Source organism: Vanessa cardui, chromosome 1, assembly GCF_905220365.1.
Source record: "Vanessa cardui chromosome 1, ilVanCard2.1, whole genome shotgun sequence".
Classification (NCBI taxonomy): domain Eukaryota; kingdom Metazoa; phylum Arthropoda; class Insecta; order Lepidoptera; family Nymphalidae; genus Vanessa; species Vanessa cardui.
In genome coordinates this window covers 10,953,347-10,970,984 of record NC_061123.1, presented here as the reverse complement: position 1 = coordinate 10,970,984, position 17,638 = coordinate 10,953,347, and the positions used below count along the sequence as shown (strand labels likewise).

At 33.0% G+C, this 17,638-nt stretch overlaps 2 protein-coding genes across 2 annotated transcripts; one reads left to right on the top strand and one right to left on the bottom strand.

Moving 5' to 3' along the window:
• Positions 1 to 4: 4 nt before the first annotated feature.
• On the bottom strand, positions 5 to 9,184 carry LOC124544474 (protein PFC0760c-like). Its single transcript, XM_047123048.1, has 2 exons — positions 9,099 to 9,184; positions 5 to 8,971 (listed from the first exon to the last, which is right to left on the bottom strand). The coding sequence occupies exon 2, from the start codon at positions 8,857 to 8,859 to the stop codon at positions 2,371 to 2,373; it is 6,489 nt and encodes a 2,162-aa protein (XP_046979004.1). The 5' UTR covers positions 8,860 to 8,971; positions 9,099 to 9,184; the 3' UTR covers positions 5 to 2,370.
• A 248-nt stretch (positions 9,185 to 9,432) lies between these two features.
• On the top strand, positions 9,433 to 16,157 carry LOC124531384 (cleft lip and palate transmembrane protein 1-like protein). Its single transcript, XM_047105993.1, has 8 exons — positions 9,433 to 9,804; positions 9,875 to 10,064; positions 10,259 to 10,398; positions 10,478 to 10,760; positions 11,352 to 11,540; positions 13,701 to 13,900; positions 14,888 to 15,139; positions 15,750 to 16,157. Exons 1-8 carry the CDS (start codon positions 9,536 to 9,538, stop codon positions 15,841 to 15,843), a joined length of 1,617 nt encoding a protein of 538 aa, XP_046961949.1. The 5' UTR covers positions 9,433 to 9,535; the 3' UTR covers positions 15,844 to 16,157.
• The last annotated feature ends 1,481 nt before the right edge of the window (positions 16,158 to 17,638 follow it).

Genomic DNA, 17,638 nt, shown 5'->3' with positions numbered 1-17,638 from the left:
CCTCTTTTATTTAGAACACATTTATTTGGTCAATTTTAAACAATTTTCAAAACTAGGTACCACTCGAAAACAATAATTCTATTAAAACGAATCCCTCGCTCACCGTTCATTGATATTATGTATGTGTGGAGCAATAGTGATAATATAACGTGTAACACGACACACTATCACGTGCGTTACTGGCATAATAAGATATGCGTTAACATTAAACGTCGAACGAATACTTAATATTAATTAAAATTAGGTATAACCGTAACCCTTAATTAAAGTGCTTTAACCACAGTAAAATATTTATTCAATAACAAATTCCCAACAAGTGCAGAAAACTCAACAATCCACTCAACGGTGCGTAACAAACATACTATGAAACAAAAGATCATTGAATTTCGCAATAAATACACCCTCATTTCAGTCATTAGGACTCGCTTGAAAGTTACTTTATGCTAACGTAATTTAGCCTCTAAATAATAATATTTATCATTTTATTCTGTTTTTTTTTTATAAAAATTAACTGTTAAAATTGCTAAAATATACACAACTGAAATTAATTAAAGTCATTTTTCTTAGTTAGCAATATCTTTGTACATTTTGTATTACAATTAGTAACTTGTTTACACTCTACGAATACCCACCTTATGAAATAATAATAGTATAAAATCTATCATAAATTAAAACAGTCGTATCCAACATACAAACAGTTCTTAAAGTAAACTCTACTTAGTATTACATTCTTATTAATTACATATCTACGAAGGCAACACTTGCACATAAAAGCACATTTTTGGTATATTTATATAACACCCTGTATATAATATAAAAATAGTATTTTATAGAAACATGATTGAGGCACTAATGTACCAAAACTTTGAATGGAGCTTCCTTGAGATCACATGACTCACAGAACTTTTTAAAAATTTTGTTTCATCTTCTTTTCGAAGCACCTTACAAAACGTGTGAAGTTTTATGAGCAAACATTATTTAAAAACGGTTCACAGATTTATTAAATATCGTAATGATAAAAATAAATAAAAATAATATACTTTTTTATAACATTTCGTATGAATGTATTATTCATGTTTTGGAAGGCACTGTAGAACTTAAATAATACTTATTTAAATATGTCTTTAGATAAAATAATAATTCTATTACCTCGCATGATAACGAACAATGTAAATATTAATTTGGTTTTAAATAAATATATTTATAACAATTATTTTATATTGTTTTCATTACATTAGTTAACAGGCACTTCGTGTTACATTTTACTATTTAGTTTGCTTCTCGTAAACAAATACTTTATACAGATTCACCAACTGTTCGAAGGCATATCATCAAAACGGTTGACAAATCGAGCAAACAATAAAATTCTGCTACGTTATATATATTTGAGTATTTGGTTATTTAATTAAAACAAACTTTTTCGTAAATCATGCAAACATCATACAAATATTTTTAAAATAGCGGTGTCTACGGAAAGAGGTACAATATTTACAGATATATTGAAATGTACACTGAGAACAAACTACCGATTTTTACTCACGACGAATATTAATTCACTAATCACATACACATCACATGGCTTTAAAAACTTTAACACTTTTATCAATTAAATCGTCGAATATGGTCCAACAGTCGTGAGAAAATGTAACAATAGTTCGCAATATGACTGCGCTTTTTGTACTTTCGATTTATATTTCTGCTTTATCTAACTTCAAAATTTTGGTGACCTTAAATTTACGTGAGCAATATAAATGATATCAAATTTAAAAAAGTTTTCTTAATAATCGCACAATACCCTCAATCAACAACTGAGAAATGCAACTGCATCACATTCATTGAAGGAAAAATATATTATGTTTGCAATGAAACATAAATTAATTGAACTTATTAACACAATTATCTTATCTATTTACAATTTCAAAAATACTTAGTTTCTAAATCGTTACGATTTAAAAATGAACAATATTAATACTCATTATGGCTACCGTGCGTTGACGTTAAACATTATAACAATAATAAACATAATAGGAAATAGAAATAAAATTTGCGATTAATTATTTAAAAAAAAAAGGAATGAGAGAAGTAACAAAACAATAGAATTTTAACAAATCAACAAATTACAGATCTGATCAGTTTGCGTATTTATTGTAACATTATATTTATCACTTCGTATTACATTTTGGCTTTGTTTAATAATAATTTAAATAAATCTAAGTAGCGAACTTATATGGGTAACTATAAATATAAATCTTTGATGCAATAAAGGAATGTATTTGATAGACTTAAGGCCGTACTGTGGTGGGATGTATTATTAGGAACAGCCCCGGTGGCTTAAAATCATGTGTCTAAGTCAGGGAAGTGCATAGATACTTATTTGTGCTTCAATCTAATTGTATATTTCAAGGTTCCCTTTGCTGAATCGTCAGAGCTAGGTTGGGATATGACAAAGTTGGCGTTATAAACTGATTTGTATTTTCTAAACTTTTCCGCTAATACGTAATTATTTTTTCGGTGACAATACACGGCGTTTACTTTTTTCTTAATAGCCATTTTATCAATGAAATTATTTTTTTCGAGGAAAACCCAAGGTTGCCATTTTCTACCGGTTAAGTCCGGGTTATACGATTCATTGGTATCGAATCTTTTGCTACTGGCATAATGTGCCCCATCTTCATTTTTCTTTATAACTACTTTAGGTATACCATTTTTTCCTCTTTTTATTTTGTCTTTATGTTTCTTAAATTGAATTTCATCTATACTTTTAAGAACATCTTCGAATTTTGGTTTCGGTTTTTTTGGTTTTTCTTGTTTTGTATTATTATTAATATATTTTATTATATTATCTATCTTTGGTTCTACTTTGGATACTTGTAGTTGTTTCAAAGTGTGAAGGCGATGTTGAGGTAAAGTAAGTTTTATTTTGAGATCGCGTATGCTTTCTTTTAAAGGTGGTATATATTTTTGAGCAGCTTTTGTAATCAATGTCCCAGACGTACTAAAATTTGTATTATAGTTTTGGTACTCTTTTTTTTCAGTGAGTTTATAACTTAATCGATCCGAGGATCCAATTTCATTAATTTTCGACACTCTAGATCCATTATGATTTGTTATTTTTAATAAAATGCTTGAATTTTTCTCCTCCGATGTTGTAGAAGACACTTCAGGTGAACTTGAATTTGAATAACTAGATAGCGCATTTGTTGAACTCATCAAATAATCATCATTCGATTCGCATGAGTGTACAATGCATTTTTCTGTATCCTCTTTATATTCACTTGTAACGTAAACATTATCCGTTATCCGTTTATTTGGTTTTACTTTTGTGATATTTATATCTTCTCCACTTATGTTTTCTTTTTCATTCGTAACTTCGTAAGTGTCGTATGTAGAAATCTCTTCTTCAGTTTTATCAACAAATTCATTTTCTGGTGAAAGATCTAATGTCTCATTATAATCTTGGTATTTAACTGAGCTATGAGATTCTATATCAACAAGAGTTTTATTAACATTCATTTGTGGAGTCATATATAAGGTTTGCAGTATTTGTGTATCGTTACTACACATATTGTTACCATATATATCTTTTATTTTATCTATATGTTTACTATCACAAAATATAGCAGAGTCATCGCTTGTAGTTTCATCGTCAATATTATTCTTTTTTGGTGACATATTATCATAATCAATATCATCAGTTATGTCGTCGCTCACTACTGTTTCTATACAAGCTACGTCTTCTACCCATGATTCTTCGACGGTTTTTTCTTCGATAAAATTTAAATTATCCGAATACTCACAGAGTTGATTAGTCTCGTCTGAAACCATTTCTGTGTTTAAAGTAGAATTTTCATTATTCGAAGAATCATTTTGCGAAATATTATTCGATAAATCATCAGGTATTTCAGTGTAGTACATTTTTTCTGCATCATCCTGTTCTTCGGTTATAATTATATCATTGTCTATTAGTATAAACACGTTCTCTTCATTGTAGAATGTCGATATAGAATTTCTTCGGTTAGTTTGTATTATACTGCACAATTCTTCCGAAATCACAGGATTTATAATATTATGATTTCTTTTTTTACGTTTGGTAGGCGAAAAGACTGAATGGTTTTCATTTTCTTCGTAATCACCTAATGCTGATTCTGATAAAGATCTTTTTAAAACATTTCGTCGTACAAAAGAGACGCAATTTGTCTTTTTTGTACAGTCTTCCTCATCAGGAATTATTTCATCTTCAGGACTTTTTGTTAAATCTTTGCCGTCTATTTGGGTATCGATGGGATCACAATTAATTTTTTGTTCTTCGTTCGAACAACTTTCAGAGAAATCTATGACATCATCTACATCATTTTGCACCACATCTTTCATTTCTATGTCTTTGCTTTCTTTTATATCATTTTCGTTTAAAGTTTCGTCTGAAGTATCTACTTCAATTCGTTTTTCTGTTGTTTTCAAACAGTCATCATTATTTGGTATTACTTTACAAACCCCTTCATGAAATGTGATTAGTTTTTGAATCCTAGGTGAATAAAGTTCTTTGGCAAAATGATCGTATTTTCTTTCCTGATATGGATTATTAACGGACTTAGTTATTTTCAGTTTAGGGCTTAACTCATCATTATTAATATTTTCTTTTTCTTTATTAGCGCTAATTACTTGACTGACTTCTAGATTTTCATTATTTATATTTGTACATGAAACTAATTCTTCTTTATTGCAATTTTTTTCTTCATCCTGATCTGAAAGTTCCGACAGTTCCTCTTTATTATTTTCTGAACTTTTTAAGCCATCATTATTAAGTGACGTATGTGTTATTTGTTTTTCACAGTTACTACTAGATTCAGATGAATCCAATGCGGTTGATAAGTCACTCATCTTCGTTTCAATCATATTTGTGTCTTGATTACTGTCTTTCAATAAAGAATCATTATTTTTTGATATGACAGTATAATCATCAGTTTTATAATTTACTTGTAAATCTATAGGACAAGATTTCACATATTGGAACTGCTCAAGCTCCTCATTTATATCTTTTATTTCCATTATATCTGCATTAACTGCCATTAAGACTTTTTCTTCTTCGAGATTTTTATTTTCAGTACTATTAACAATTTCTTTTATTTCATCAAAAACTCCAGATAATTCTATGTTTTTATTACTCTCCACTGAAGTTGCATTTTGCAAAATAGATCCTTCATCAATTTTGTTTTTCGTGATTTTACTAAGTACAGTCTCTGTCGTACTGTTTTCTCTAACAGCGGTAATATTTTTACTCTCAGCAGTTTCAGCTTCAGTTTCTAATATGATATGTCTTTTATCCACATCATCACATTTATTTTCGTTTGCGATGATTGTATCATTTTTACTTTCAACTCCTTCTTCATGGGAGTCTAGTGTAACCTCAAGTTCGATAGTCTCTAAGTTTTTCTCAAGGCACTTTTCTACTTTGTCACTGATTACATCAGGAACAGGAATTGTTGTATAAATTTGATTATTATTTATATTTTCTTTGTTAACTGTTTCCAATACAGTGGAAGTTTCGCCTATGCAGTCGTCTCCCTGGATTATATCACATGAACTATTCTGTTGTAGATTAGCGTACTCTTCCATCTCAGTTATACTTGAAATGTTTTGTATAACAGGAATACTATTTTCTTTGTTTCTGTCACTTATCGTCATGTCATAAGATATCGACGCGTTATTGTCATTTATTTCAATTCTTGAATACACTATTGGCTGATTGTTAATGTTAACTTCTTCAATGGCTTCAATTTCTTTTACCTCTTTTATTTGTAACTCTATAGGTTTTTCTTTTGATATAATTTCTTTGTCAATTACCGTGACAGGTGTAAAATTTATATTATCATTATCATTAAAGTAATCTGGTTCATCAGTACACTTACTAAGACAATCGTACGATTTAGTTTCTTCAGTTTTATTTAAGCTAAAATCAATAGCAGTGTCGAACGACAACATTTTGTTGTTTTCAGGCAGTAAAGAATTAAGAAGGTTTTCAGAATTTGGATCCGCATTAAAATTGTTATTTATATTCTCACCCAATGTGTTGTTGGCAGTAGAACAAGAGTTATTATTATCTTCCGGTAATTTTGTATCTGGATTTTTTATGATTACACTGTTTATTCGCTGCTGCGCTGTTCCTACATTACTTCTTTCTACGATATCTTCTTTAGGCATTAAATCACATTTTTTGCTCTTCCTATATTTACTCAATTTGGAAAATTCTTTTTCTGGCGCACCCAAACAAAATTGTGATGGTGAGTTACTGTTTTGTTGGAAATTGTTTCTTTCTTGGCTGACTTGATCCAAATTTAATTGCACTAAATCTTTTTGAAACAGATGTGAATCAGATTCAATTTTATTCGCTTTTATAAATTGTTGATTAATTTCAGGAAAATTGAGCTCGATGTCATTATCTAATCTCGGGAGAGAGGCTAAGCATATACCGGAATTGCTGTCAAAGTCTTGTACATTATAATGGTTGTTCTTTATGCCATTAGCATAATTATTAACAGTATATTGTGTATTAATCATATCGCAACTTGCAATTTTAATATTACTATGATTTCTATTGTCATCATTCATTGATAACCTTGGTGACTTAGACATATTAGCATTTGGGTTTGCAACTTTTTCAATTATTCTTTCCCCTAATATACTTTGTATTGGAGTTGCTACTTCTACATTTAACATTTCAGGACTACATGGTTTGATTTCGAAGTTACAACCTACTTCTTTATGAATGACAGATTGGCTGATTTTTGCTTCAACATCTAAAGGAGAAACTGGGCGAGGCAAAGATACAATTTCTTTATCATTTGGCCTTTTAGACAACAAGTTGTGATCTTTATGAACTTTTTGAATATTTTTGTAGTTATTGTTATGTGGTGATTCTAAAAGTTCCTCGTATTGATTTAATAATTCTATATTGTTGTAACCTTTTATATTTTCAGGAAGTTTAGAAATTTTCTGTATATGTTCGTATTTACTAAGTTCTTCACTAGGTACATTTACTAATCCAAGAACATAGAGTTGTTCCTGATTATTAGGCGTTTTAGGAGGTATAGAGAAATTATTCTGATGAATTTGTGTCACAATTTCTTTATTGGATTCACTGGCCTCATCTTCTCCTTCATTCCACATTTGTAAAAATTGTCGTACATCAATGTTTTTCTTGCTTGATGAATTTGTTTTATTTTTAGAGTTTTTTTCAGAATTATTAATATGTAAGACATTACGTTGAATTGTTTGGTTGTTGTAGTCATGTCTTCTGTACCTATCTTTGTGAACTGACAAACTGTTAGCATCTAAACTTCTTGCACTATTAGTTGATGATTGACTTACATACCCACAGTCCTCTTGAGCTGTTCCTACAGTATGTCCAGTATCATTACTGGTGTTTGAGTCAGAAGGTGAAATCGCAACAGTGTTGGGTGAAAATTGTAAAGGTATTCTTGGTAATGAATAATTTAAATTTACAGACTGATCTAAATTCCTATGATGAACATTATACTCATAATGTTTTAAAGGTATATTCTCTCTTCTATATATTTGATGTTGTGGCATAGAATGCATATTCAATGAGGAGTGATTTTGTAATAAAATTTCATTCCTCATATGCTGTGTATGATTAATTTCATTATAATAAACATTTTCAGGCATGGGATAACCTTTGTTACGAGACGTATCTAATTCAAGATAAATTTTGTTATTAGCTTCATATGGCAACTTATTTGCAGCCATTGCTTTAGCTGACAAATCTGTAAAAGACTTATTTTGTATGCAGTTCCCTGATGATGGACCGTACGGAGGGTGAATAACTTGGTTATGAAATTGAGGATTAAAATTTGGTTGTTGATTAGATCTTTGGTAACCATCTACGAAAGATTCATGGACTCTTCTATCCAGGTATTTAATTGGTACTTGAGAATAAACAGGATATGCATGGGGATGTATTGGTTTTTGTAAATCATATTTGTGAGGTGGGAATGACACAGGTGGATGAAAATTATTTTGGTAATTATTTATATAGTCATACCTTGTTTGTTGATGCTTTTCTTTCAAAACAGGGTATGGCTTAAACCGTATATTAGCTTCTTGATAAAAACGTTCCGAATAAACTTGAGCAGCTTCTTCACGATGTACCCTGTGAGGATGTGGTATTGTCACAGGTCTTGGACCAACACCACCGGGATATTCTTGATACTGGTAAATTTCGGGAGCACCATAAGGTCTCGGAGGTCGAATACTAACACCAGCAGGCCACCCATAATGGGGTACAGCTCTACTATAAGCAGGATTAACACTAGACATAGGAATGTCAGGATTTCTAACACTTTTTAGTTCATTGGTCACAGAATTCATATTATAAGGCACATCACAGTATTTAGCCTCTTGCGGCATATTTAACTTTGAATTTTTTAAACTACTTTCATCACTATTTTTTATGGAATTATATGTAGGTGGAACCATAACACGCTGCATATTTTCTTGGAATGTTTGTCTTGGTGATATGTTTCTGATAGGTGGATATTCAGATAACTTGTTTGGGTAATCAGGTGGTTGACGGTATGAATTATCTGAACAAGGCCAAGGTTCGACTGGCGCTTTCTTTAAATAAACATCACTAGAGGTCTGCGTGAGTACCCGATCAGGTCCAATAATAGCGCACGGCCGCGAGGCCATCGCATCCACCTTACCCATTGAGTTTGATCCAATTTCATGATATGATTTGCTTTTGTTACCTGGCAGCGTTGGACTGCTATGGACATATTTAGTACTGTCATCACTTAAGCTTATACTGAGTGGTGCGTTGGCCCTTAATTCTTTAGGATCCATGGCTACCTTGTTTAGGATATGTTATACACTGATTTCTTAACATTTTTTTTATGTCTTCGCGCGTCCTCCGTAATAAATCAATCTTCAAAAATTGAGCAATACATCCATCATTCTGAAATATAAACAAAATATCAAACACCTCTGACAACTGTCAAAACACTTTGCCACATACACCATATGCTATTTGGAAAATCAAAGAAGTCACTTGAGTAACATCGAGCAGAATGTAAGATACTTACCCTCAAAATTTAATAAAAAACACAAAACATCAATATTATTTCCTTGGAGACACCGATTTATTACGTTCCTACGCCGTCGACTTTATAGTTTATTAAGCTTAGTGTTACGTGTTGTAAAAAAGACAAATTATATTGCAACTAAAGAAAATCTTTTGAATTTTATAAAAATATTTTTTTTAGGAAACTATATCTATACATTTGCATTTTAATTTTGATTGTATTTAATATTGAAAATGAATGAGTAGCACCCGTTATTTTGTGTTTTTGCTACAAAAAATCAAGCAAATCGCTCATCGTATTATGTCAAAATTGACAAATGTCAATGTCTTATTCCCAAATAGTTTTTCTTAGCAATGAATTATGTCTGGGTATCGTGATAAGCCTGCGTAAAATTTATAGTTTTAGCTAACTATAAAACAAAACAAAACGACAAAAGCATGAAGTACATTTCAATTACTTTGATTTTATCACTAATTTTTGCTGGATATGTAATTAATACAATTTGGACATTAGCTGAAATTTTTATTCCACCGGAATGTAGTCGTGGCGAAAGATGTATTTCAAATTATCTAGCATCAAATCCCGTACAGCATCTAGTGTTATATACTTCCGTTAAGGAGTATCCTTATAGAAATGGAATCTATGAGGCATCTGTAAATAAAGTACATACTTCCTTAAAGTTTGATTATCGGAACGAAGCAACCGTGTAAGTTATGTTTCTATGCTATCGATTAGGTTAAGAACTTATATTTTTCTAATCTAAAGTACAATTTTAGGGTTGTGACACTGAAAATACCTCGTAAGACTCGTAATAATGGATCACTATATATGCATGCAGTTCTATTAGATGAAAAGCGACTCTACGACGATTTTATTGACATATTTCGTACTGAGTCCGTTCACACATTACCTTTAGTAACACACATTGAACCGCAAGCTGCTACATTTAATCTTTTACAGTCTAATGTAAGTATTAACATTACTTTTACTAGTAATTATTCTAATTTTACTGCCATAAATTTCTTGAGATAAACAGAATATTTTATATAAATCTTCCTCTGTTTATATGCCTAAATAAACATTTTTAAGATAGTACAAAAAAATGTTAGACTATTTAAGTAATAAAGTGATTAATAATAATTATTTCATTTATTTTTCAGGATGAAGGGAAAAAACAAAATAAAGAAAAAAAGATTAAGCCGTATTCACACATATCTACCATTGCACCATTAGCAATTTTAACAGACAACTTAAATCTGCCTGTTCATAAAGTACCTGCTGAATTGTATCCTTATATGAAGTAAAACTTTTTTTTTTTAATTGATAGTTGCCACTTATAAGCCAAAATTTTAATGTTTTTTTTTTAATTTTATTTGCAGGGTACGAGGCGAAAAGTTCCTTCCTATAATACAGCATAATGTTTTAAAATCTCGAATTTCCCATTTGCAACTCCTGAACAGCAGCACACCTGAAGTTAATGTAACGGTCACAGTAGCTCCCGCCACATATGGCTCTCTGCGTCTGGCATTGCATGTGCGACTTGCATTGGAACAACTGCACAGCTTGGGTTTCAGCGACAAAGATGTTGACGATGTTAAGGGAATATTTGCTGACACCAATCTCTATTTGCTGTCTGCAACTGTCCTAATTGCTAGCTGTCATGTAAGTTACCATTAAATATTAATGTCACAGTTTTTTATAAATATGTAGTGTTATATCTAAAAAACATTACTACTTACAAATGTAATGCTTTTCCATTACTTATTCTATTTAAGAATATGATGTTTATAAATAAAAAAAAAGTTATCAAAATCCCCAGTGAACAGTTAAGAGGTAACAAACATAAAAAAAAATACAGACAAATTGATAACCTCCTCCTTTTTGAAGTCGGTTGAAAAGTAATTCCCTCCATTTTGCTAAGATCTTCTTTCGCTTAGAGAAGGTTTGGAGGCAACTCCACCATGCTACTCCAATGACAGCTCGAGATAAACATGTGCTAAATATCATGGAAGATACATGTAGGTTTCTTGTTCCCCTTCACCACCAAGCATGAGAGGAAATATAAACACCAATTAGGCACATAGAATTTTTGTAGTGCTTGTCAGATCTTGAAATCCAGTCATTGGTTAAGATGTATTTGTCCAATTATCGGGCCATCTTGATTCATGTACCTTATCTATATTGTTTATAAGTATTTTCAAATATTAATTTATGTAAGTTTCATAACTGATTCAAGTTTTCTTTTGTTTGCAGTTGTTATTTGACTTCCTGGCATTCAAGAATGATGTGTCGTTTTGGAAGCGAAAGCGGTCCCTGGCTGGTCTCTCTGCTCGGACTGTCATTTGGCGTGCTTTCTCACAATTAGTGATTTTCTTTTATCTATTAGATGAACAAACTTCACTATTAGTTCTCGTTCCCGCCGGCATCAGTGCAGTAATAGAGGTAATGTTCATATTTATTTTAAATAAATTATATGACTTATAGGGTATGATAGTATGGTGGAATCGAAGCGTAGCCTAGAATCTAGAATATGTCAATAAATATTCCAAAATATATAAAACAGTTGGCATTTCTGCTAAGTCCTTATACTTAAAGAAAAAAATCTTGAATTCTTATAATGGTTTTAAAGCCACATGGGATGTTATTAATAGTGTAAGTGGAAAACCCAAAAACGAAGTGATATCAATTGAATTGAACACAGGTAGTAGATAAACAAGTTCTGAATTAGAGGTTGCTAATTTATTTGAAACATTTTTTGATAACATACCCCATAAAATAACATTTCATTTAAATTCATCTACATCAAATGCAGCTAGGTTATTAAATAATGTTTCTATATGCGTTATTTATTTATAATTTGAAACAGTTTCTACAATAGATGTCATAAAAGTATTTAAAACCGTAAATATTAAAAAACTAACGACATATGGGACATTTCGGTAAAATTTATTAATAACATCATATACGATATTGCTCCGTATATAGCAGTAACTTTTAACATAAGTTTGGACACGAGTTCATTTCCTAACTTGTTAAAATGTAGTAAAGTTTTACCACTTTTTAAGACTGGAAACAGAATCGGTATCCCGGTAATTACAGGCCTATTTCAATACTCCCATCCTTAAGTAAAATATTCGAAAAAAATATTTTAAATCAACTTCTCAACCATTTCGGTACAAATTCTATTTTTCATGGTGAGCAATTCGGTTTTAGAAGAGGTCGCTCGACAACTGATTCGGGGATTGCGCTCCTCAAACATATTTACGATGCTTGGGGGAAATCACAGAATGCTATTGGAGTATTCTGTGAATTATCTAAAGCATTCGATTGTGTAGAACACTTAACGCTTCTTTATAAGCTCAAATATTGCGGTGTTAAAGGCTTCATACTTAAGTCAAAGAATCCAGCAAGTTTTAATTAATGGAATATAGTCTTCTGGATCTACGTTAAAAATGGGAGTTCCAAAAGGTTCAATTTTGGGTCCCTTTCTATTCCTAGTATATATAAATGATCTTCCTTTCTATGTTAAAGGTATTTGTGATATAGTGTTGTTTGCTGGCGATACTTCACAGATTTTTAAGGTAATTACTATGTGAACGTGAACGATGCATTATCACAGATACACGATTGGTTTACAGTAAATAATTTAGTTTCGTCTCAAAAAACAAAATGTGTAGTTTTTACCCTACCCAATGTAAGAAAGCGAAATTATAAGATATCTTTAAACGGTCTTCATGTAGTCGATACTACGGTATTCTTAGGAATAGAATTGGATTCCACACTTCACTGGAGTCCTCATTTATCATCCCTAACAGGAAGACTCAGCTCCGCAGCATATGCGGTGAAAAAGAGTTAGACAACTAACTGATATTGATACCGCTCGTTTAGTTTATTTTGATTATTTTCATAGTATTATGTCATATGGCATTTTACTTTGGGGTAACCCTGCGGATATTGAATCTGTCTTTATTTTACAAAAGAGATCAATCCGGTTTATTTATAATCTTGGAGTTAGAGACTCTCTTCGGGATGTTTTTAACAAAGTGGGAATACTCACTGTTGCGTCGCAATATATTTACAACAATATTATGTATATCCACAGTAACATTGATCACTTTGATAAAATCAGTGATAATCATTGTATGTGCACTAGGAGTAAGGATAAGCTTATAACACCAAGTTTCCGACTCCGCAAAGTCAATAAGTCCTTCTTGGGGCTGGTATCCGTTTCTATAATAAAATTACGTATTCATTTTTAACTTTGCCGTTTAGTAAATTCAAATCGTTCGTAAAAAATACATTGGTAGAAAAAGCATATTATTCGATACAATATTTTATAGATGATAAAAAAGCGTGGAGTTAATACCTGTTGACTTCCAAGCAGGATATATTAATTTAATAATTGTATTAACTAACATGACTGTATTTTTTTAAATGTTGAAAAAGAGTGACTACTGAGTTTCTTGCCGGTTCTTCTCGGTAGAGTCTACTTTCCGAACCGGTGGTAGCTTCACTTAATTGTAAAATGACGATTCAAAAGTGCTTGTAAAAGCCCACTTGAATAAAGTATCTTTGATTTTGATTTTGTGGGGTGTGCGTCAGGCGTGGAAGGTGAGCGTGGTGCTGCACGTGCGCGTGGCGCGCGCGGGCTGGCGGCTGCGCGTGTGGCGCGAGCGCGCCGACGCCGCCGAGCGCAGCACGGCGCGCGCCGACCGCGAGGCCATGCGCTACCTGGCGCTGCTGCTCTACCCGCTGTGCGCCGCCGGCGCGCTCTACTCGCTGCTCTACGAGCCGCACCGCGGGTACCACACGACCATCTCTCTTGTCTCGCTGGATTATCACGATTCGCGTTTCCCATACATGAAGAAACACGACCATTTCTTTTGTCTCGCTGGAAGAACGCGATTCGCGTTTCCCATACATGAAGAAATAGTTTGTGGGAGTCACTAGTATACGAGTATAGAGTCGAGATGGCCCAGTGGTTAGAACGCGTGCATCTTAACCGATGATTGCGGGTTCAAACCCAGGCAAGCACCGCTGATTCACGTGCTTAATTTGTCTTTATAATTCATCTCGTGCTCAGCGGTGAAGGAAAACATCGTGAGGAAACCTGCATGTGACAAATTTCATAGAAATTCTGCCACATGTGTATTCCACCAACCCGCATTGGAACAGCGTGGTGGAATATGTTCCAAACCTTCTCCTTAATGGAAGAGGAGGCCTTATCTCAGCAGTGGGAAATGTACAGGCTGTTACTTTACTTTACTTTACTAGTATACGCACTAAAAAACCAACGGTACTCTTTGGCGTGCGTCACAGAGTCGCTTTCGCAAGCTCGAAGTCGACTCGACGCCCTGTTTTTTGTTGTTTTTATACAATAACTGTATTATATCGTTCAACACAACGTTCGGAGGAATAATTCGGAGGTTTAACTACTGACCTGGTGGTACCCATCCAGGTTGACTTAACTAACCCCAAAAGCTTGTCGTATACGCCGTGTGATCCTATTTATTAGATAACTTAGACAGTTTTTACTTTCGAAACATATTAGATGAGTATAAATTATGAAATCCAAAGTAATGTCTTATGACTCCGTATTTGACTCCTATTTCTTGACGGACTGAACAAACTAGTATACAATTATTACTTTCGATATTAGATGAGTATAAAGTATGAAGTCCAAAGTAATGTCCTAAGACTCCGTATTTGACTCCTATTTCTTGACTGACTGACAATAAACATCACGTGACGTATGTGAGGTATCAGCGATGTGATGCGTGTGTCGGCAGCTGGTACTCGTGGGCGCTGACGAGCGTGGTGAACGGCGTGTACGCGTTCGGGTTCCTGCTGATGCTGCCGCAGCTGTTCGTCAACTACCGGCTGCGGTCGGTGGCGGCGCTGCCGTGGCGCGCCTTCATGTACAAGGCGTTCAACACGTTCATCGACGACGTGTTCGCGTTCATCATCACGATGCCAACCGCGCACCGCGTCGCCTGCTTCCGCGACGATCTCGTCTTCCTCGTCTACTTGTACCAGAGATGGTGAGACACCTTCGAATTTATTCGGTATCATAGCAGCTTACTTATTAGGTCTTTAAGGTTCTTTTGAGAATGGTAGGTGATCAACACTGCCAATAGACACTGTCACTGTAAGAAAAACCAACCTATCTATATGTGTCTAAGATGGTATGTCTACTATTACACTGGCTTACTCACTCAACCTAACCAATAAGTATGCATTATAATTTGTAGCAAGTGGTGCCTTTTTTTTACGCTGGAAAAACGCTTTACGCGCTTCCCCCACGTGTTGGAAAGTGGGGGGGGGGTGTGGGACTCCCCGGTTTCCTGAACGCCTAGTGCGCCAAAGTCCACCGGGTTTACCCACAAAAAAACCAGCGGTACCCTCTCCGTCTTTCGGCGGACGCCACGGAATCGCTTACGCATGCTATCGTGACGCCCTGACGGTCGGCCCGCCTATACGGGCCTCAAGCAAGTGGTGCCTACTCAAATGACATCAAACAGAAAACTCTTCTATATATTTTTTCTTGTATTGTAATAAAATAACACCAAGAAGTGATAATCGCATATATTATTTTTACAAACACTACTTTATTACCTCAAATTCCGTTTAATCTGAGTGTTTGTCCCGCAGGTTATATCCCGTAGACAAGACCCGAACCGACACGGCTGCCAGCATGGACGAAAACCCCGAGGAACTGGAGCCCATTAAACAGAAAGATGACTGATGAAGTGTATTGCAATTAGTTTAAATAATATTACATAATTATTATTTTAGAAAATTCAACGAGGCTATGGTGCTACTTGATGCGCATTTAACGATTAAGTGTGCGTTCTGAGGGTCGCACGCGCACCGCGCACGCACCGACAACACTCAGGATGCGCCCTTAAGGGAGAGCACTGTTACATATCATTTATTCCTCCAGGGGCAAAAACTTACCTATATACATTTTTTTTTCCTCACTATACTAAATAAATAATCAAATTTTAAATTTAATTTGTAATAATTTCATTGCTTCTCTATCAAAAGCTATTTGTTTTCAATAGAACTTCTGATCTGTTGCGGGACTAATTCCCCCCCACCATAGGCAATTATTATAGGCACCATGGGGAATTAGTCCCGCAACAAAACGATTTTCAAGGAGGCCCCAAAATTGTCATATACATCTGCTTGGTTAATTATCACCTTGCCCCGACTTCGAATATAACAAATATACGTATAGAATCGTAATCATATAAACATAACTTAACAACAAACAGCAACATGTTTATTTCTGATGATTTTTTTTTTGGTAATTAAAAATATCAATATAATTACGACTGGCAATGTCAAAGAAAAATTTCGATTAATGTATACGGAACCCATTTGGCGATATAAATGACATGTAGAGTGCTCGGATAATATTCACATAATCTTAATATTTATTATTATTCCATACTTACATGATTAGATATATTGTATTTCGAGAACAATTATTTGTTCGAAAAACGACGAATTTATTTTTAAATTGACTGACGAAGGTTTTCTAAGCTGAGAAATAAATATGGCAACATTTACTAAATACAATGTTGTATGACTTTAAATGTTCCTTTTTATTAGCTATTGAGGCTTTACACTAGTGTAATTGTTTTGTTTATTTCAAAAATATATTCATACTTAATTTATTTTAATATAATAATTTTAATTATAAATGAAATACTTAAATATCATTTTTTTTTTGTAATTATTTGTTGTTAATTATATTTGTGTTGTACTATATTCCAGTATGAAATTAATGTCGATATTTAAGTTTATATTTAAAATATTCAAAACAAAGGAATAAAAAGACTTAGAACTGCTTGAACTAGAAATTATTTATTTGTTAAAAGAACAGCTCTCTTAGTGAAAGACGCTACATTGATTAATTGGCAAAGGGTGTATTATAAACAGCTTTGATATTGTAATTGATTTTATTATAAATTTCAAACGTGGCTGATAGACATAAGTATTTTTTAAAACGATTTTTAATCGTTAGTTTTATTTTATTTATTTTAAATCCTTAAATTTGATACTGGCCATCTCTATTTGTGTTTAGAAGTTGCAGTATTTAAATGATGTCATTTAAAATATTCATTCCAAGTATTCAATTGTGATTGTTGTTGTTTTGTTAATATGTTTTTACTAGATCTAAATAAAACGTTGTTCTTTTGTAGTTTAATGACAAATTTCCTCTCCATATGTTAATATGTGTATGATTATTGTAACAATAACTGTTTTTCTTTACCATCAGTTGAATGTTTTTTTTTGTTTCATATCTGAATGCTCAAATTATAATAAAGAAATTTTAATTTTTGATTGTTTTTTTTGTTTGTTATTCATTAATTAATTTATAATAATAGGCCGGCATTTAAAAATTAATTTTTTTTTGCTCTTACAATGTGAACCTATTTCCACATTAGACCGGTAGATGAGGACACAACATATTTGGTCATTTGTACCGGTATGGCCAGGGCCGTAGCCAGGATTTCATTTCGAGGGGGTTC

What these genes read in the sequence shown, in the direction of transcription:
- LOC124544474 (XM_047123048.1), bottom strand. Translation starts at nt 8,859, where the DNA reads ATGGATCCTAAAGAATTAAGGGCCAACGCACCACTCAGTATAAGCTTA.
- LOC124531384 (XM_047105993.1), top strand. Translation starts at nt 9,536, where the DNA reads ATGAAGTACATTTCAATTACTTTGATTTTATCACTAATTTTTGCTGGA. An exon ending in TATCGGAACGAAGCAACCGT is followed by an intron (nt 9,805 to 9,874) that starts GTAAGTTATGTT and finishes GTACAATTTTAG; the next exon opens with GGTTGTGACACTGAAAATAC. An exon ending in GCATCAGTGCAGTAATAGAG is followed by an intron (nt 11,541 to 13,700) that starts GTAATGTTCATA and finishes GGTGTGCGTCAG; the next exon opens with GCGTGGAAGGTGAGCGTGGT.